The sequence below is a fragment of the Denticeps clupeoides genome, chromosome 7 (genome assembly GCF_900700375.1).
Source record: "Denticeps clupeoides chromosome 7, fDenClu1.1, whole genome shotgun sequence".
In the NCBI taxonomy this organism is placed as follows: domain Eukaryota; kingdom Metazoa; phylum Chordata; class Actinopteri; order Clupeiformes; family Denticipitidae; genus Denticeps; species Denticeps clupeoides.
The window spans coordinates 23276600-23297865 of record NC_041713.1 but is presented as its reverse complement, the minus strand read 5'-3'; the positions used below and the strand labels follow the sequence as shown (position 1 = coordinate 23297865).

Sequence of the window (21266 nt, the reverse complement as noted above, 5' to 3'; positions counted from 1 at the left end):
GCCTTTTCTCAACAACAAACACAATTCAGAGACAGCTCACAAATAAAAAAGTATTTTTAATGTTGCATATATTGCATCAATACAATCAGGGAATATAAATTAATCCTTTTTCAATTAATTGAGTAAATCATATTAATTCCTCAAAGGAGTGACTGTTCGAAAACATAATTACCTACAAAATTATATATATATATAAAAACACACAAACATTTATAAATATTATGCATGTTAAAAAAAACACTAATTTCCCTACATCACCTAAAAGGAGGGCTGATTTAGCTTGAAATACAGTACAGGGACTGAAAACACACCAGTGTTAGAGCGGCCAGAGAGTTTCAAGCAGGAATCCTTCACAAAGGCAATGACCTCAAGTGTCATCAGTTGGCGGGACCCCTTCCGAATTAAGCCCCTCCCCTAATATCTCCTTCACTTGATCTAGAGTCTCCGCCTGACGAATTAACTCCAGCTTCACCTGAAATACATAAAGCGGTTCAGAGTACAGTGACAGTGACGTGTGGGGGGGTGAGCAGTGGTCAGTGTACCTGCAGGGACTGTGACAGCTGCACAAAGTCACGCTGCACCGCCTGGCTGGTGTCCAGCTGGCTGCACAGGCTGATCACCTGACTGCGCAGCTCCAGGCACTGTTGATGCAACACCGCCTGAGAGGAGCAAGAAAGCACATCCAGACGGTGTCCTGGACACGGAACTTTCAAATAGTACTCCACGTACCTTATCACTGCTCAATGTCTTGCTGTCTCGGTGGAGGTGACTAAGGGCCAGTCTCAGACCCTGAAGTTCGGTACGGCACTCCTGCAGCTCTCCCTCCACCTGAGCACACAAAGGCCCATTAGAGTCCAATCAGAAGAGACATTTCCAGCATTGATCCTTAACGCGTACTTACCTTTTCCTTCTGGCTCTGAATACGCTCAGTCTCCGTTTTAAGACTGGACAGCTGGACTGAATCGCAAAAGAATCCGTGTTTTAAGTCACCAAGTGACACCAGGTACATTTACATATATAATCTACTGATAACTCACCTTCCAAAACCTCTGTGAAAATAGTTTTTTTTGAATGGGAAGATTTATAAAAAATGGTGAGATAATCACAAAGGAATGCATGGATGGTAATCAAGCTTAAGAAGATAAAGACAGACCGCTCTCCTCAGTCCGTGTCTCCAACTGCTCCTTCAAGTTCACGATTTCAATACAAAGCCTCTCCTCACAGTGCGCCCCCTAAAGGTAGAAGGACTAATTAATCACACATTTCGCAATAAATTAAATCACAAAAAATTTTTCTGACTAAAGCTTGCTGCACTGTATTTGTAAAACTATTACAGAGACAAGTGGGGATAAGTGTGTGGATAAACAAAATGAAATAAAAGTCCATAACGTTAATGAGGTTCATTTATTTTAACGCATTAAATATTGACAGCCCAATTTCACAATTATGTTCACATAAAATCTCGATTAAAAAAAACATTTAAGTTTGTGGTTCTAAGGTGACAAAATGTGCATAAAGTTCAAGGGGTTCTGTCTATATAACAAATTTTAAATGTAAATAAAATATAATACAAGGATTTGCCAATTAATTATATTTCATTCCACACATGTAAATCAAATGTTGACATTTTGCAATTCCATGACAACTGAAAAAGCGAAAAGTCCTGTCTGCAGAAGACAGGCGTGTCACCGGGGTTACCTGAAGCGCCACACTGATGGGTGTCTGCACGGCTCTGGTCCCTTCGTCCTCGTCCTCCTCCTCCCCCTCGGTCTCTTGTCCTTTCAGCCTCGTCAGTTCACTGCACAGTCGCCTCTGAGACAGTGACAGCTCTGTCTGCACAAACACAGCCAGAAAGTGGGTTTCTGAGGTGCGAACCTTCACTGGTCTCATGGTTCCATTCGATTACGACTAATCGCAACACCCCTACTCACCAGTCTGCTCTGCACGGCACTCTGCGAATGGCTGAAGGACGTCTGCAGCTCCTCCAGGAGAGCCTCTGAGGTTTGCACCTGAGCTTGCAGAACGGTCACCTGGCGGCAGAAGTGAGCAGCAGAGAAGATCTGTGAGCCACCCGGCCATTTGCTATTCCCCCAACGGTATAAAGCTGCCGGTGTCGGAGTGACCAGAACCTGCTCTTTTGTCTCCGTGGTCTGAGTCTCCAGCTCTCTCTCCAGCGCAGCTCGCTGTCCGCGGAGCTGACCGACTTCCCCCTGGAGCTCTGCGACCTGAACACACCAGAACGACGACGATCAGTTCCGTGTGTTGTTTCAGCGAGCCACGTGTGTCTGCGCGAGTTCACCTGTGAATGGAGAGCATCCCAGTCTGCGTGAGTTACCAGACGATGTCCAGCCGGAGGCAGGTAGATGGCTTCGGGTACCAGGGTCCCTGTTGAAATAATGGAAGCGGTATCATCCTGTGGGGGTACATGTCTGAGCAGGGAAGGTGTGTCCAGGGAGAATGAGGAGAGAGAGGAGGCGTCATTGGGCAGCGAGAAATAGCCCTCCATAAGCAGCCCAGTCCGCTCGACCTCAAGCCCCTCTGTCAGACCCTCTCCTGGGTCACTGTCCAGTGTCTCAGGATGTCCACAGCTTCCAGCCTCCAGAGTGCCCTCCAAAGGCACCAAGCTCCCCTCCACCGTTCCTTTCTTTACACTTGTCTAAAAGGGACAGACGACCATGTTCAAACACTTCAAAATGCTTCAGTATTAATTCAATGAAAAATGAAGGAATTTCAATGAACACTGAAGTGATAATTCAAATGTAAAATTTTATTTGTCACATACACAGTATGATATGCAGTGAAATGCTTTTAGCGACTGCTACAAATATTGCAAGTAATCAATGAACCAATATGCAAATATTGCAAACATAACCAAATATTACACTTTTATGTCTTTAACCTAAAAATTGTTTCTAATTGCTTAATGACAATTAGAAAAGCCAAAATGATTCAACAAACATTAAAAAATATTGTGAAAGTATATAAGTGTGAAAACGGCTCTAAATACACATCCTGCCTTTGGTCCTGCGAACAGCACTGGAAACGATACCAACAGTGACATGTACCTTGCTCTCAGCAGGAAGTCCAGTTCTGCTGCACTGCACAGCTGACAGTCTGGCTTCATACTGCAACACTGTTTCTGGGAGAAAACGGGTGTGAAAAACAGCGAACCACTCGCCTCCGTCTCACCTCCTCAGCATCATACGGAAAGGACGGGTACCACTGAGGTCCCAACACACTCCTCCCCGGGCGCCTGTCATGGCTGCCCACTGCTCACCAAGGGTGATGGTTAAATGCAGAGGACACATTTCGCTGTGTCACCGTGTGCTGTGCTGCAGAGTTTCACAATGACAATCGCTTCACTTCCACTTTCACTACCTCTTAGAGCCTCCCGTAAAGACTCGATCTCTTGGTCACATTGCTTCTGGAGCTCCCCAAGCTCTTCCTGTTTGCCGAGTTCACAGATGGTGGCCAGGCCCTTCCAGTGCTCCAGCTGGGCTTCGTACTCGCCGAGGCGAGCCTGCAGACTCCCCACCAGGTCTGCAGCAGAGAGGGTTCAACTCCGCGTTACTCCGATTAAAATGGCTGAAACACGAACACCTGAACAAAGCGAACGTCTCTGGTGAAGAGTTCGCGACTTACTGAACAGTCAGCACGACCACTTGCACTTCCAGAGGGACACGGTCATTTTGGAAAGTTCCCGTACAGCACAGCCTGGCGCGCTTAGCATTACATTTTACATTTACAGCATTTGTCAGGCGCCCTTATCCAGAGCGACTTACAACCAGTAGGGTGGGGTGGTAGTAGATTAGTGGGTAACACACTCTCCTATGAACCAGAAGACCCAGGTTCAAATCCCGCTTACTACCATTGTGTCCCTGAGCAGGACACTTAACCCTGAGTGTCTCCAGGGGGGGACTGTCCCTGTAACTACTGATTGTAAGTCGCTCTGGATAAGGGCGTCTGATAAATGCTGTAAACCAGTTGTTACAGGGACAGTCCCCCCCTGGAGACACACAGGGTTAAGTGTCTTGTTCAGGGACACGACGGTAGTAAGTGGGGTTTGAACCTGGGTCTTCTGGCTCGCAGGCGAGTGTGTAACCCGCCACCACCCCTTAGCAGAAGCTCGGCGCTGCTGGATTCTCCCGAAACCCGACAGGAGGCAGCCAGCGCTCAGGGAGGCTAAACAACACGACACGGGCGACATTTCCGCCATTAGCGTCGCCGCTAGCCGCGCTCCTACCTGCAGGCTCGGCCGGGTTCTCGCTCTTGTTCTCCATCTTCCTCCCCGCCGCGCGTACCGGGGACGAACTTCAGGAAACTCCTGTCCCCCGGTCTCGCCCTCCTGACGGACATTACGAAACTTCCTCCGGGCCGGAGGACCGGGGCGCGATGGGCGCGGTGGCCGCGGGTGGGTGTGGGGGACGCGGCTCACTACACGCAGCGTTCACGTAACAACTCTTTATTATCGTCGTTCATTATAAATCAAGTACAGACACGGAAGTTCGTTTTACGTCACATACAAGTACAGTCCGGACACAGGACACAGTGCCATTAAAAGCCCGACGGGGGGGAGTGGTGACAGTTCTGGACCTCCAGCCAGGAAGTCGCGTCACGCCAGGTCGTGGTCACAGTCACGCCAGGTCGTGGTCACACACACTCTGGCGCAGATATTCTTCATACAGAGTTTTCTGTGGGACAGAGAAGGCTCGTCAGTAATGGAGCGCAGCACCAGAAATCGCGGCGTCAGGTCCCGTGCGGGGACAAGTCCCACCTTCTTACTCTTCACCACATCTTGGACGTACTCCAGCTTTTCCTGCAGTTGTCTTTTTTGTCTTCCAGAAAGTGTGTGTTTCGTCCTAAATGAAAACAAGCAGCATAAAAGACGAAGACAATAAATAGTGACGTGATTGTCGTTGTGAAAAACAGCACCACACACGGTGAAATGTGTCCACTTTACTTTACTTTACTTGGCAGCCTCTTTTATCCAAAGCGACTTACAAGACACCAGCAATTCGCGTTCGGTTTCTTTAGATTGTGAGTTAGAAAACTAAGAGCCCTGATAAGGCCCAACTTGTCAGGAATGGAACATGCTCAGAAATTGTTAAGTGCAAGACAATGTGTTTTTTATTTGTGTGTGTGTGTGTGTGTTAGACTCGTCTGAAATGCTTTTTAAACAAGTGGGTTTTCTGCTGCTTATTAAAGGTGTCCTCTGCATGTAACCATCACCCTTGGTGAGCAGTGTGCGGGGACGGCGCTTTGCTCAGTGTTACCCCGGCGTTTCGGGATTCGAACTGAAACAACTAGGCCACCAATGCCGGGCCCCCACACAAAAGAATGTCCAGGGCTCATCCGGCTTATTTCTTACCGGAACGAGAAGCGGGCGATGAGGATGAGGATGAAAGACAAGAGAACAAGACCAATACTGCAGTACAGCTGGACATCTGAGGACATGGATTCAAGTGCCTTCTCTGCCGGGGACTGGAGGAAGAAGTCACAGAGGCGTTATAGAGGGAGACGTTTCTTTTTTTTTTTTTTTTATGCTCTCTACACGTACACTCACCAAATAGAGCTCCAGCATGTCAGTGCCATTGTCACCCAGGGCCATCACCATAACCTCTCTGGACACGGAGCTCAGAAGCAGCACGGCCAGCAACAGCAAGGGAACCATAAATCCCAGCATGCCAAACACACACCCCTTACACCGAGCACGCCGGTTCTCCACCCTGCACTGCCTGGAGGGGACAGGGGACGGGGTTCATGACAACGGCAGAGACGGTGTCCGGGACACGCTGCCCGTGCGGCTGGATCAGTACCGGTCATTACTGAGGGTCTCCGAGATGGCCTCGATCGTCAGCTCGCAGTCCTTCTCCAGAGAGTTGAGCGTGTTCTGCACGGTCTGGTTAATGGTCTTCTCGACGGTGCGACACACCTCCTCGATCTGGTTGACGCAGCGACTGGGCTGGGCGCGAACACAGAGACCGAGTCACACACAAAGCGCACGCTTCATTTGTGGGGTTGCACATGGACATGCATGTAAATGTACCCGAGGAGGGTAAACTGTGATTGTTGGTGCCCTTCCGTTACAGACAGAAAAACCCACAATGGTGACTAAAATCACGTGGAACTGACAAAATTTAACAAATGAAAACCAGACATTGCCTTTGAATTGTGGTTTAACAGAATTATATTAAAGAAGAAACTTATGAAACTGGACAAATTACTGTACCCCTAGAAAAGACTGAAAATAATTTGACTATAGGGACCAGTTAAACGAAGGGGTGTCCAGTAATGAAAAGTAGTCACTGTGCTGTCTGGTTTTACGGTGTGTTCCACACTGAACATGGACCACAGAAAGCCATAGACAAGCACGTTCAAACGTAAAGGCTAGAAGACCATCTCAAAGTAATTTGATGTTGCCGTGACAACAGTAGCACCTCCATGCGTCTGTAGGAGACCTCCCTGGACATGGCCGCACAGCCGTCTATGAGCCCTGATCTGAATCCTATCGAGCGTCTGTGGAAGGGTCCTTCAAACAGCCAGAGAAGCTTGCTCACCAAGAGCGGGCCAAGATACCTGTCGACCAGAGCAGAAATCTCACTGAGAGTCTCAGGAATTGCTTGATTGCAGCGAAAAATCGATTTTTCGTTTTGTTTGTTTTCAGTAAAGCGAAATGTATAGATTATTTTGTCTGTTTCAAGTGACTTCAGGGACCATTGTGGATTCTTTCTTTCCAAAATATATTCCTTTACTCATTTATGTAATAAAAAGGCACACATGCTACATGAATTGGCGACTATCACCTGACCGTACACTATTTACTATGTTCCTTAATGAAATGTGTGTATACAATAATTAGTGAACTGATATATTTCCCTTCCTATAATGTTTGGAAGATGGGATAGGACTAGTTACTCTACCTTGTTTGGGTTGGGCACATAAATAGTGGGCATATCAAAACCACACTTGTTGAGCCCCGGACGCTTGCAGAGTTCCTGAACAATCTGCATCATCACTCTCTGAGAAGAGGGCGGGTGTTAGAACAGCCTTCAATCCTCGTATCCGCCGTTTAGCATGGTCGGCCATTACCTGCCGGTCGGACTCGCCCCCCGCCTCATCGGCTTTGCTGAGGTAGAAACGCAGCCGGTCCCCCTGCTTCTCGTTGAGCTTTTCCACGATGTTCAGAGTGCGTTTGCACAGAGCCTGACCCATTGGGTCAAAAAAAACCAAGATGAGGTCACACAGCTCACCTACGGACAGGCGGGATTGTGGTGGTCACAGCGTGAACGTGAAAACCAGCAAACGCACACAACTCCAAACACACACCTAACCACAGGATGGCCTGGTCTACATCAAAGGGGTACTTCATGTCCCCATCCACAAGACCTGGGGTGTCAACAAAAGTCACCAGGCTGAAGCGCTTCTGGCGGGATGTGCAGACCTCGGTGCTCAGATATTCGGCCACGCCTTGCGGGTTTGGAGATTAAAAGGTAAGACCAAGTGAAACCACCGATAAATCCATCATACCACTGACCTTTAAACTCTTGTAAAGGTTTGAAATGGGGGTAGAGGTGAAGGGTCGCATTCCCCTACAAACAGATAAAAAGTCTTCAGTTGAGAAGCGAGGCTGAAGGCCGCAGCCCTGGTGCTCCACTCACCGTCAGGGACTCTCTCTTCCGACCGCTGGTGACAAAGCTGAAGCCCTGGGTCTCAATGGCCACCCCGGTCCTCTGGATATGCTCCTCAACATACCTGCGAAGGTCAGCACAGAGGTCAGGCGGAGCGAGCGGCAAGCGCCCGGGCGGCACTGTCACCGACTCACCAGTTAATGAAGGTGCTCTTCCCCGCAGAGTGATTCCCCATCAGCAGCACGGTGATCTTTTTACGTGGCGGCAAGAGGGTCAAGCCCACGGACTGGGCGATAGTTATGAGCCCTGAAAACGGAGTGGAAGGAAAAGCAGTCATTTCAAGACGTCCACAGCGTGATGTGACCCCTGCCTAGAGGGATTGTCACATGTGATACACAGCAGCACAGCTCACAGTGCACACAGCGAAATTTGTCCTCTGAATTTATCCCATCACCCTGAGTGAGCATTGGGCAGCCATGACAGGCACCCGGGGAGCAGTGTGTGGGGACAGTCCTTTGCTCAGTGGCACCTCAGTGGCACCTTGGGCCGCTTCCTTAACCGCTAGGCCACCACTGCACCACAACTGCTCAAGATGTTGAGGTATAATAAAGCTATACAAATATCATAAAGTCAATGCTAAAAAACTTAAATGAATAATGTCAACAGCAACTGAAAGCAAATAAGTATTGAATAATAAAACTGGATTTATTAATCCGAGAAGCTGATCCGACTGCACTCTTCCTACGATTTGGTCGAATACGGTACAACACCGGCACTCGCCCCAAGACCCATTTCAGGTACCCGCCATGGCCTAAACTCACCGCTGTCCCCATCGGTGTACATCTGATGACAATCCCGTAAAATGCGCTCATCGCAGGAGATGCTTCCCGAAGTCAGGTCGGCATTCGCCGCACTCCTACTCTTAATTTTCCCGGACATCGTAAACTTCACGCAAAATTAGGAGTGGTGACCGAATTCTTCCGAGAGTCTGGAATCTGGATGTAAAATAGCCTTTCTGCAGCCGAAGTTTAAATCGGCCCGGCTCGCTGTGGACACGTCAACGGAAGTGCGCGAGGCATGCTGGGAAATGTAGTTCTGCCCCTGAATCCGGCCGCGCTCTGCATTCTGCTTCCTGTTTCATGAACCAATGGAAATCCAGTGCCGCTTCTCATGTGCAGTCGTGGCCAAAAGTTTTGAGAATGACACAAATACTGGTTTTCACAAAGTTTGCTCCTTTTTTATAATGGCAATTTGCATATACTAAAGAATGTTGCGAAAAGTTCCATGAAAACGAACTTAATCCCAAAAAACATTTCCACTGCATTTCAGCCATGCCACAAAAGGCCCTGCTGAGATCATTTCAGTGATCATCTCTTTAACGCAAGTAAGAGTGTTGAAGAGCAACAAGGGTGGAGATCATTCTGTCATGCTGACTGAGTTAGAATAGCAGACTGAGTGCTTTAAAAGGAGGGTGATGCTTGAAATCATTGTTCTACCTCTGTTAACCATGGTTACCTGCAAGGAAACACAGGCAGTCATTGTTGTGTCGCATAAAAAGGCATCACAGGCAAGAATATCGCTGCTTCTAAGATTGCACCTAAACCATTTATCAGATCATCAAAAACTTCTCCAAGAAAAACATCAAGGTCAGGGTGAAATTCTGCAAAAGTAGAGGGGTTGGCCTGCTGAGGACTGGAGTAACGTCATTTTCTCTGCCCATTTGCCCCTTTCTGATTGTTTGGGGCATCTGAAAAAATTATTGTCCGGAGAGGAAAGGTGAGTTTTCAAGCACGATGAAGCTCCGTGCCATAAGGCCAAAGTGAGAACTAAGTGGCTCGGGGAACAAAACATTAAAATTTTGGGTCCATGGCCAGGAAACTCCCAGGAACTTAATCCAATTTAGAACTTGTGGTCAAGCCTCAAATAAAAACTAAACAATTCTGACAAACTCCAAGCACTGATTATGAAGGAAAAGGTTGCCATCAGTCAGGATTTGACCCAAAAGTTGATTAAAAACACTGAAGCAGCAAACTTTGCGAAAACCAGTATTTGTGTCATTCTCAAAACTTTTGGCCATGACTGTATGTATGTATTTGATAACATAGTACAGGTAGATCAAATGTCTTGGGGTGTGGGATCATACCATCATCTCCGAGATTCCTTTTTATTCTTTATCTTGAAGATTGTTCTTAATGACATTGGCTGTATGTTTAGGGTTGTTGTCCTGCTGCAGAACAAATTTGGGTATCCATCATACCTGATGGTATTTCTTTGTGAATAAGTATCCTTTCATCAAAATGCCACTTCAAACTGGCAAGAAACCTCCATGCTTCACAGTTGCTGTAGACACTCATTATTGTACTGTTCTCCAGACCTTTGGTGAACAAACATCTATTAGGTTGTATGACAATATCTGCATAAAATAATTTTTGATATATGTGAATTAACAAATAAAAATCCATATTCACCTCTCAAGTGAAGTGTATGTAATATATACAAATATAAAAAATACATCAATAAAAAACAGTCTAATGAATAATATTAATTAAAATAAGTGTATGTAATTTATATAGTGATTTCACAAGCCCAACATCATTTTTATATACAGTGGTGGCCTATTGGTTAAGGAAGTAGCCCCGTAATCAGAAGGTTGCCGGTTCAAATCCCAATCCACCAAGGTGTCAGAGAACAAAATGACAGAAAAGACCAGAGGTGGCAAATGAAATTGTGGAGAGTGACACGAGGTGTAAATCAAACATGAGGGATCTAAGAGAACGCCCAGATCCCCTACAACAGTTTTGAGAAGGTAATATCCAATCAATATTAATATAGAAACTAGATTCCTTAGTGAGTAGTCAGTTAGGGACGACCAGCGATAGTTTTATTTGCACTGACATCCTAATGAACACAGGAGAATTGAGTATTAATGCTAAAATCTTTAATAGTAAAACACATACAAAACAAAAGTCATTTCATACAACCAATTTGTAATGCTGCTATACATGCTAAATGTCAGCCTGTATTTGCATATTTTATTTGAAAAACAGTAATAATTTTAATTAAATCCTTTTAAATAACTAGAATTACTTCACGTAATTTGAAGAGTTCAGGAACAGCATATTGATTTGCCAGTATATTTGCATATAAGCACATCAGAACACATCTACTCTACTCATGCGTCCGTAACTGCACAAACCAGCGGGTGTAGCACTGCTCTTCTGGTGGATGTGTTGAAACCTCACTCACTATATGCATACAAATGAAAGTCAACTCATAAAACGACTCGCAGTCTCTCACACTCACACAAAATAAATCTTATATACATTGCACTTTATCTATACCTACTCTGTATGCATTCAAATTCTGCATTGTTTTGCACTTAATTTGTGGCATGAAAATTTTGGTAATATTCAAAATTCAACTTCATCCTTACTCAGCTTTCCCCTCAAACAGTAAACCCATGTCGTTGATTAAAAACTGTCCCAGATGAACATAATCCTGTAATTATTATTCTCGTCTGTACAGAAATAATTCCAGCAGAACCAAGAGAACACGGGACATGAAATTCCACCATGCTTTTATCTCTCGCTCAGGTTCTGGACTTTGAGCAACATTATAAAAATGCACATCAAATGCTACGGTTAGCTAAGCCACAAGCAGAGACATGTCGTGTCATGCGGGAGTTCGTTTCTCCTCCCTGCTCAGTCCCACCCGTTATCCTTGATCATGTGGGAAACTTCAATGATGAACTTTCCCTCCTTGTACTTCTGGCTCAGCTCAAACGCCTGCTCCTGAACACAGAGAAGAGCAGGTTGTGTGAGCCGGACCATCACAGGCACACTTCCAGCTGGTTAAAAATGCATTTTGATAAACATTTACTGGGAGGGAGGTGAGATATTTAGCAGGAACTCTGCCAGAGGGACTGGAAAGTCCGCAGTCCATACACATTTTGCACCAATGACCAGACTTTAATCCAGTCCCGCAATGACATTTCCCCAGGACGAGCCGTTTTGGTGCTTTAAATGCTAATGAGAAGGACAACGGCAGGACGAGGACATTTTCAAGCCATGACGGTCACTGGAGCTCCTTTTTTAGAGGAGGGGCGGGAAATTCTCTGGGCGAAAAAATCATAAGAAATGGGAGGTAACAAATTCCTGATCTGACCATCTGAGCTGCCGCTCTCTGATCGGTGAAGCAGAATGACCAAAGCACTCCTATCGCCATTTCTAGCCACTGCAGGACCATAGACAGGCCGGGGGAACTCGTATTAACGTTACATAATGTCACAAAGTGAACATTTCATGCCGGGACCCTTAAATGGTGCCATGTGTCCTTACATATTTCCATCCTAGCGTGGTATGGCAGCTCTCACAGAAGATGTCCGCCACAGCATGAAGTCCAGTCAGCAGCAGCCTCTCCTCTGCTGGACCACAGGCCACGTTCACACTGAGAAATCAACCAGAACCACCAGAACAAGTCAGAACCTCTGCTGCTTTCCTGAGAGTCGGGTCCGAACATTTTTACGTATGATTTAGAGGCATTTTCTCCTGACTGAGCAGTATTACGGACTTTTTTTCTGGATACTCACACAGCGTTGAAGAGGTACGCACGGCCCTGGCTGCCCTGAAATGACTGATGGCAACAGTACACTTCATTAGTGCGAGTAAGGCGAATGTTTGCTAGACATGGCGGTGGCCTGTCTCGTCACCTTGGAGATGAGGTCGTCGTGATTGGCCAGGTGGGCGCGGCAGTGCACGCAGCTGTACCTGCGGTGGCACGAGTCCAGGTAGGCGTGGAAGGTCCTGGCCTTGGTCAGCTTCACCATGTCGGCCCGGTCAGTCACGTGGTTCCCGGCAGCCAATGAGAAGGTCGGGATTCGCTTCCGGGTCCAGCGCCGCCGCTCTGACCTACTTACCGAACTTGGCAGCTGAGTGTCTGGCAGAAGTAAATAAAGCGCCACAAGCTGAATGCTGCACATCCTCGTCGCTTTACCGACGCACCGCTCCGACTCAGCATTTTATTTACCTCACGGGATCACGGCAGACGACGTCCAACCTCGGACCCAAAAAACAGGCAGCAGGCAGACGCGGGTTCAAAACAAACGCAGACCTGTCCTGTTCATAACAACGTTAAAACGCCGACACCTTCCACTAACGCGCGACAATAAAGGCGGCGTCGGTCCTCAAGGTCCCGCGGGATCCGGACTCGCGTCCGTGCGACACAAAAACAACAGTCTTCAAAACAAAGCGTGCGGAGCGATGACGCGCGCGCACGTCGTCCTACGTCACCAGCCAATAAAACTACAAATGATGTCGCGGGGTTCGTGACAGCCAATCAAACTGCGCCGTTCTTATTGTAAGCAGTCCCAACTTTATTCTCCAGGAGAACGGCGACAATCTTCCAGCAGGTGTTGCAACGGCATCTTCATTTATAATGTTTATAGCAGAAGGATCATCAAATAGGTACGATAGTGTATCTGCATACTAATTGTATACTAATTATTGCGTGTATAATAATAAGAGAGGTTTGATTGTGTGTTTAATAGTGTTTATTTTGTATTACATTTACAAATTATTACATTTACAGCATTTATCAGACGCTCTTATCCAGAGCGACTTACAATCAGTAGTTACAGGAGCAATTTAGTGTCTTGCTCAGGGACACAATGGTAGTAAGTGGGATTTGAACCTGTGACTCTTGAACCTGTAGTCTTCTGGTTCATAGGCAAGTGTGTTACCCACTAGGCTACTACCATCCCAGTGTGTATAATAGTGTTTATTTTGTATACAAATTATTGTGTGTATAATAATGCTTGAGAGTTAAACATGTCAGATGTGCCAGGTTTGTGATTCGTTGGGTATGAGTGCAGATTTACTCTGTGGCAGTGGTTGCCTGTGTGTGTGTGTGTGTGTGTGTGTGTGTGTATATATATATATATATATATATATATATGTGTGTGTGTGTGTGTGTGTGTGTGTGTGTGTGTGTGTTCAGGTTTCCTGTCCTTGCTTGATAAAGTAGTTTCTCAGAAGGGTGGGGTAGTCAGTCATCACCCCTGTTGCTCCAACTGTAAACACTGTTTCAATGTCCTGTTCTTCATTGCAGACAAACAGGTGAATCTGAGGGTGTGAGAAATAAAGATGAGCATAGCGCTCATGGATCAGTTTTGGCTGATTTAAAGTTTTATTATATAGATGAGAGAAATAATTGAAATCATTGATTTTAGGAGCTTCTACAGGCTGTGTGATTTGACTCTTCAGCATCTGCAGGATAGTATACACACAACGGGCTATCAGGGAATATCTACTCTGTTCCATTGCATCACTGTCATTAGACAATCATAAACATAAAATAATTTATCATTTTAAGTTTAAAGGAGTACCAGGGTGAAAAAAAATTAGCAGATCAATGCATGCAGACTGATGGAAAGACGACCTTTCACCTGAATTCCTCTCTTGACGAGATGATCAAACAAGCTCTTCCTGATGGTAAGTCTGAAATAGATGTTGTGTTATATAATGACACCAGAGCAAGTTTGGTCCAAATAAAGCATGATAAAGCATCTCAATTTTTTTTTTAAATAGTAGGCATTGGTATCATTGAGATTATGTCAATACTACTAAGATACCCTACTCAGAGACCCTCTGAAGAAGTCCCATTTATCAGAAGCCAAAATGTTATGAACAAAAACATTGTGTTATTGCTGCTGAAAACAAATCCTTTGCATGACCATGTATAAAGTGAAATGTAAGTTGCTGGGATTGTTGTTTGGAGTGCAAGTTGGGGTGTGCTGCAAATAAAGCAGTCAAGAGCACAGCAATACACGATTGTTACTAGGGGTGTTATAAAATATCGATACAGCAATATATCGCAATATTTTATGTGGTGATATTGTATCGATACAGGGACAGAAGAGAATCAGCATGTGACTACAACCTCCACTCCTGTAGATGGAGCTCTACAGCTGGGTACATTGAATTACTGCCTGGCATTTCCAGCTGTGTGAAGTTGAAAAAACATAACAAACCGATCACAGCATCTTGTATATTAGCTCTGTTTTTACATTTTGAGTGTAATGTAGAATATTGCAATTTGTATAGTATCACAATGTATCGTTATGTGTATGGTGATACATATGGTATTGTGAGATCCTTGCCAATACATCCCCCTAATAGGCAACAAATAATCAGAATGTAAAGGTTTTAGTGGAAATCTTAAAGCTGTGTGTGAGAATACTGCGAAAAAGAAACAGAATTTAAACCATACATGCAGTAGCACCCCTAGCTCTGGTTAGGGGACACATTCTGCCGTGCTGCAGTGTTTCACAATGACAAAAACAAGCACTTTCAATTTTTTAAATTCAATATATGGGAAGCAACTACTTACTTTTCAATCAGGTAGACAACCATCTGGTTTCGCAAAATCGGCATATCTGGAATGTACGTTCTAATAGAAAATGTGTGATGGTATTACTACACAATGAGTACACATGCAGCAAAAGGTGACAGAACACACACACACACACACACCTGTTGAAAATACATGGCAGGTAGAACTGTAGGAAGCTCTCTCCAAGAGGGACAAATGGCAGCAAGCCACTGTAAAACAGGAGCAGCAGCTGGATCCCACGCTTCATGGAGAACATGTACGGCATGCATGGGTTCTGCAGAGGGTGGGAAGACACCAGCAAAATGAAGCAGAAGACGAAAAGGGGGCGGACATGTGACTCCAAATGTTACACTATGAAACCTTTGCTCGGCACTTTGACATGATGTGGTTGCTACTAGAAGCCCAGACTGTGATGTCCTCACGGTGGTACTGCTTCACAAGAGCAGACACCTGAAACACAGGCGGGGCAGAGAGACAGACATTTTACTGCAGCAGTGAAACTGTAAATATCGGAACGAATTGAGCAAATATTGAAACGAAATAAGCTCCAGGGCTGCAAATTTGGTGCTATTGGGGGGTGGCTCACCACTCTGTACCCCCAGACTGCATGGTCCCTTCCCACACTCATCACAAAACTGTGTGCTAGCAATTGCATTGTATATGGACATGGAAATTGTGGAGAACAAGAGAGTGAAACAGATTGTGTTGTTGAAGTAGCGCAAGGTAAGTGAGGTGTTGTGCAAAACCACTTTGCACAAAATCACTTTGCACAAAATGACTCTGCGCTTTTTAGGTCCTTACTGCTCTTTCTTGTTAAAGACGTAAAAGTGTAATACTTGGTTATGTTTGCAATATTTGCATATTGGTTCATTGTTTACTTGCAACATTTGCAATACTGTGGTCTGTAGCAGTTGCAGAAAGCATTTCACTGCACATCATACCGTGTATGACTGTGTATGTGACAAATAAAATTTGAATTTGAATTTGAGTGCAGATTATGAACATTCATTGTGGCTTGGACAGTGACCTGATTAATCAGTGCTTCATTATCCTCTTTAATCTCAATATTGACCGGCATCCTGGGAAATGTGCGAAAGACGTCCTCGAGACGGGCAAAGTGTCTGTCCTCACCTGTACTGAATTTACCTGGAACACATTTCAAAGGTGCGTTTAATGTTTAAACCTTCGGTACACAACGGACATCAGTGACGTCATGATTCCGACCTGTGTTAAAGGTGACCTCTAGACTTTCCTTATAAAGTGGGAGCTCCTAAAACAAACACAAGGCAAGGCAAGTGTTATTAAGGTGGCTTGTTGTCAGTTAAATTACGAAAGAATATTTCTTACGTTGAAATTCACTGTAGATACAGTGATGTCTTGGCCAGTTTGCCTCAGCAAATTCTCATCGTGTGACACGATCACCTGGCCATCGCGCGTCAGGTGACAGTCCAGCTCCAGCATCTCGGTGCCTTGCTGGGTGGCACTGCGGAGAGGAGCAAGCAAGGATGATGAGGAACACTTTCACAATCCTGTTTCGGCTCCTAGGTGTTTGTTTACTCACTGAGTAAAGGCCTCCATAGTGTTTTCTATCCTCTCACCACACCCTGCCAATAATCACATATTTAGAAGAAAATCTAAGAAATGAGGTTGGAGGGTTAAGTTAAGATGAAATAACATCCTAGCGGCTGATAAACAGGATCATTTCAGTACAAGTATAAGATATGATATTACAAACAGCATGAATCATCAGCAAGGAGCATTCATACTGCACTAAATTGAACAAATTCACACCAATGAAATTTTTGATAAGTTACATGTAGTTACATTTACACAAAACAATTATGTAATTAATTGAAACAGACAACATACATCAATCACAGTAGTGCTGTTGCAAACCTTTTGCTTTTGATTGTAACGTTTATGACTGTAATTTTCTATACAGTTTTGTGAATTTGTCATTGCTTAATCTTCAGGCAGATGGTACAACTTACTAATATTAAAAAACATGACTAGTATGTGGATAAGAGAACCTCGCATCCTTGACCCAGACTCCCAGCATTCTCACCTCCCCTGTGTGAGATGTGCCTGCACCGGAAGCTTGTTTCTTTCTTCTTGTGCAGAATGTGTGGGTTCTTCAGAAGGTAGAGGGAGGTGAGGGTGTAGCCCCCTACTGCTGGAAGGATGTAGTACATGTAACTGGCCATGCTCTCCAAAAAAGTATAGCAAAAATGCAGAAAAGGCAAAAAAAAGAAAAAAGCCTGCCAGTGTCCAAAAGAAAAATGTCTTGCACCAAACTCCAAGTGACCTGTATTTCATAAATTAAAAAAAAAGTGAGACCTCACAATTTACAAATTTTCAGATAAAGCAATTTATCTCAAATGAATAAAAAATCTGCTGTATCTACCTGTTCAGTCGTACTCTGCTGTTTCCTTGGCTTGTCTGATCCTGTTTCTTATATCCAACCACTCCCTTGCCTGTTGTTTCCTCGAAGCTGTCACCCGAGCCAGGCAAGGAATGTCAGTTCAAAAGTCTGAACCATGCAAGTAGGAAACAGTGAATGTGAACACGTGACCACTTAAGACGTTAAAACTTGCTGTTCCTGATCTACGGCCTGCTGTGGAGCAACATGTGGCCCAGTGCTGGTAGTGCACCCCTGTCATGGCTGACTGGCAATATGAAGCATTGCTCCTGGATTTGTTTTTTTTGTGTATGATGACGGTACAGTGATCACTTTGAAATAAGACAGCCTGCCAGACAGACAGACAGATACTGATGTCCTTCAATCCTGCAGCAGCATAGAGAGGATCTGGGTCGGAAATGCTCCCACAGAACCACCTGGCATCAGTACATGGCTCAGCAAATAACCCAACCGTCAGTGTTTGTATAGAAGTGCTGAGAGGCTGAAGCCAGGGGAAGAAAGGCATGAAGTTTATTCACTAGTCATTTGGATTTGCATGTCCTGTCAGAAGACAGGAAAAAGAGACCCTCTGTAGAAGAATTCCACCTCAGGCTAGGACATGCACAAGAAGAAAATACAGGCTAGTTTACACATGGGAATCAGTAGAAGGGCTTAGACTGTAAAGAACATTTTATGTGCAAGTTAAGAAAGTGAAATGGTCTGAAGACCATTTCCAATGGAGCAAAAAAAAAAATGTGGGGCAGCCACAGATGGTGCAAGTTTCTACCTTAAAAGCTGCTCAGCGGGCTGCAGTACCCGTATTGTGCCTGTAGGGTGTGAAGTTTACAGCCAGCAAATCTGTTTCAGAATTAAAGAAAGTTTTATATCTGTATATGGTGATGATCTGGGTGATCACTCAACATCTGAAGTATTAGAAATGGTATGAAGTGTTACTTGTCTGGCCCAACATTGGCAACTGTGCATTGGATTGATGAATGGCATTCTTTTTCAAAAAAAGGTAAAATAGAATGAGTAAAAATAGTATTAACTAATACCTTTCTGGCCTAAAACATTTGTAAAATTGACCTGCTCGTGTGCACATAGATTTATGATGAATATGGACATTTCAGTGTAAAGTAACTGGCATTACAGCCTGTAGTATTTAAGGTGGAACAGACCATCCGAATAAGGAGCTGTGAATAATAAGATAACTTCAGCATCTCTGTGTACCCTTAATCCTATCAGATCCATATATGCAGGGTGTCCTCAGTATGCCTGCTTACTGCTGCTTCTGGGCTGAAGTCTCACACCTGTTTAAAGGGAAGAGAGGCAGGCTGCTTCCAAATAAAGCACATTTCATTCATACATTCATTATTTTGTCAATCCAAACTCATTGTGTCACAATTATAAAAATGTGCGCACTTATGTGTCTATTAGTTTACATTGGGGTGATCCTTGAGTTGGAGGATTGGTGTTGATACTGGAGTTAACACTGATGGGAGATGGACAAGAAAATCCCAAAGCCCCATAAATGTTTACCTGGTTAAGTTCAGTATGTTTCCAACAACAGGCTTTACAATAAAAAATGGTAATATATAATTCTTAATATGTTTTGGGGGGGTTGGGGGTGCCAGAGCGGGTTTTCACCCAGAGCACAAAACGTTAGGGATACCCCTGGTAACACACTAAGTCATGGATTAAAATCCTGCAGCGCTCGAAAGGTCCCCCTGCTCAAGCCAGCACATGTCCAGGCCAGTATAGTTTGCCAGACACCATCTGGATGATCCAGAGGAGGTTTGGGAGCATGTCATGTGGTCAGATGAGACCAAAAAAAGAACCCTTCTAAAATGAACACCACTCATTCTATCCCTTGTGCTGTTTTATCAATGAATGCATAGGATTATTAAGCAAAACACTGCATAATACGCACATAATGCATGTGCCAACTTACTGATTGTAAGTCGCTCTGGATAAGGGCATCTGATAAATGCTGTAAATGTAATGGTAAAAAAAGTACCTCAGTAAATGGCATAGCAGGTGAATGCTATGCTAGGGCCATCCTTCCAGGGGATGCCACAAATGAAGGGAGGAGAAAAAAAGTGTTTCTTAAAACTAATTTGTAGTAATGTATCTTAATATGGAAAGAGCATGACCATGTGAGTAGTAGGAATATTAATAATAATACCTAATTTCTACATACCTAAATTTCCTATGAGGCCACTGTGACAATTCAAGAGAGAACAAGTGTGGGGGGGTCATGGTCATGAAAATAAAGAAAACACATTGAATGAGAAGGTGTGTCCAAACCTTTGGCCTGTACTGTATGTGCACAGGTATAATAGAAACTCTCGACAGACGTCGCAAGAAATCACAATTGGTTCAAATAAGTGATTAGTCTTGTCAGTGAATGGGGACCAGGCATCATGAAACGTCTTCCTGTGTTTGTCCCTACACTATTGTAGCTTTTCAAGCACAGTCCGGACACAAGTATCATTTCTGTAATAATGTAAATAGAGGAATAAAGGACATTGACAAGTCACTGAATATAAAATGATTGCCTACCTGGAATAAATCCAGTATTATTGGCGGTGGGAGCGTATCTTAGTGAGAATTTTATAATGGCTGCCGATGAAGAAGTAGGAGAAGAATGTAAGTGCCACATTCAAGATGATCCTTATGTATTTATGTATTACTCTTATAGTTGCTAGTGACATGGTGGAAAGTAGCCTTTTTGTTGATAGAATTTCTTCAAACATCAGGCTTATTTAAAGTATTACTTTAGCAGAGAATACTTTTATAACATTCATCTGGAAAGCCATCTGCACCAGGCACCTTACCACTTCCCATAGAACGTATTGCATGAAGAATGTCCTGGTTTGTTGGGAAGCCAAGGGCTACTTGTTCCTCAGAACTGGTTTTTGGAATTTGTAAATTAGCTAAAAACTATGGATCTCATGTGGAGTGGTAGACATTTGGGATAAATATGGATTTGAATAATGCTCATCGATACCTACTGCATTTGTAGTTATTGCACTAGATGATTTCTGCAATCACTCTGCGTACAATATTCCATTGAAGTTAATGTGCCAGCAGCTTTTTAGCTTTCTCTAAATGCTCATAGACTATTAAGAATATGAATAAGTTATTTATTCCACCGCTTCCACGCAACAGCCACTACTGAGATTTTCATTGGTCTTTACTGTACTTTGTAATTTCATGTACGAAGTACAGAAAAGAGCCTCTGTCCCCGGGCACCCCTGCTGACCACACATACATCCTGACCGCAGCATGCCCTGAAGTCCTTTAGTGGGGACACAATGACTCGTTAGCTGGACATCCAGGGCACATTAGGACAAGAACTGGTCCAACAGGTCTTCTGCAACCGGTGGCCCGGTTTCCCCGGAGATATCACTGGGTGTTCACTAGGGGACTCCATATGCCATCCAATGCCAAGAATCTGGGGCCCCGAAATTATAAACTAATTATTTTTTTCTTAGTAGGCAAACTCATAAAATCGGCAGGAGATCAAATAATTATTTCACTCAGTGCTGCCACATTAAAGGAGAAATTACAATAAAAAGGATTTAATGAGTATGAGTCCTTTCTGACTCCAAAGATCTGACCTCTCAGTAGTAGTATTTCAGATCACATGTTAAATAAAACTCCCTCACGCTGTTACATTAACACCCCAGCTGAAAATATGCCAAACACACCTAATAACAGCTCTGACCAAATGACACTACACAACTTCCTGAGCTTACTACAAGGATTAAGGTGCCATTGAAACTGTCTCAATCAGAGCAGGACATTACTGACCAATTTCATAGCAAAATCAGAATATTTCTAAAAAA

The 21266-nt window shown here is 44.3% G+C and overlaps 4 protein-coding genes across 8 annotated transcripts; all 4 read right to left on the bottom strand.

Annotated features, from left to right (window-relative positions):
• Positions 1-36: 36 nt before the first annotated feature.
• Positions 37-4555, bottom strand: rabep2 (rabaptin, RAB GTPase binding effector protein 2). Its single transcript, XM_028987368.1, has 13 exons — positions 4244-4555; positions 3379-3540; positions 3066-3139; positions 2300-2656; positions 2130-2225; positions 1932-2030; positions 1699-1833; positions 1154-1232; positions 1038-1049; positions 902-957; positions 730-828; positions 543-659; positions 37-472 (listed from the first exon to the last, which is right to left on the bottom strand). The coding sequence occupies exons 1-13, from the start codon at positions 4278-4280 to the stop codon at positions 368-370; spliced, it is 1428 nt and encodes a 475-aa protein (XP_028843201.1). The 5' UTR covers positions 4281-4555; the 3' UTR covers positions 37-367.
• Positions 4447-8696, bottom strand: LOC114794664 (uncharacterized). Its single transcript, XM_028987370.1, has 12 exons — positions 8450-8696; positions 7823-7934; positions 7659-7752; positions 7535-7589; positions 7327-7467; positions 7090-7250; positions 6921-7019; positions 5817-5962; positions 5564-5735; positions 5369-5481; positions 4775-4859; positions 4447-4691 (listed from the first exon to the last, which is right to left on the bottom strand). Exons 1-12 carry the CDS (start codon positions 8565-8567, stop codon positions 4635-4637), a joined length of 1353 nt encoding a protein of 450 aa, XP_028843203.1. The 5' UTR covers positions 8568-8696; the 3' UTR covers positions 4447-4634.
• A 1855-nt stretch (positions 8697-10551) lies between these two features.
• ypel3 (yippee-like 3) lies at positions 10552-12904 on the bottom strand. Its single transcript, XM_028987397.1, has 5 exons — positions 12654-12904; positions 12337-12563; positions 12217-12260; positions 11966-12074; positions 10552-11419 (listed from the first exon to the last, which is right to left on the bottom strand). The coding sequence occupies exons 2-5, from the start codon at positions 12451-12453 to the stop codon at positions 11330-11332; spliced, it is 360 nt and encodes a 119-aa protein (XP_028843230.1). The 5' UTR covers positions 12454-12563; positions 12654-12904; the 3' UTR covers positions 10552-11329.
• Positions 12905-13345: 441 nt separating this feature from the next.
• Positions 13346-17550, bottom strand: gdpd3a (glycerophosphodiester phosphodiesterase domain containing 3a). Of its 5 annotated transcripts, XR_003750368.1 has the most exons (12): positions 17422-17550; positions 17083-17322; positions 16579-16621; positions 16365-16500; positions 16242-16287; positions 16045-16163; positions 15378-15467; positions 15158-15291; positions 15015-15074; positions 14565-14626; positions 14071-14122; positions 13666-13747 (listed from the first exon to the last, which is right to left on the bottom strand). XR_003750368.1 is itself a non-coding variant. In XM_028987378.1 (11 exons), the coding sequence occupies exons 2-11, from the start codon at positions 17219-17221 to the stop codon at positions 13619-13621; spliced, it is 948 nt and encodes a 315-aa protein (XP_028843211.1). In that variant the 5' UTR covers positions 17222-17322; positions 17422-17550; the 3' UTR covers positions 13346-13618. The 5 variants fall into 5 exon arrangements, 3 of the variants coding, with proteins under 3 accessions (XP_028843211.1, XP_028843213.1, XP_028843214.1); XM_028987378.1 differs by lacking the exon at positions 14565-14626 and having other exon boundaries at positions 13346-13747; XR_003750367.1 differs by having other exon boundaries at positions 13664-13747; positions 14071-14626.
• Between the last annotated feature and the right edge of the window lie 3716 nt (positions 17551-21266).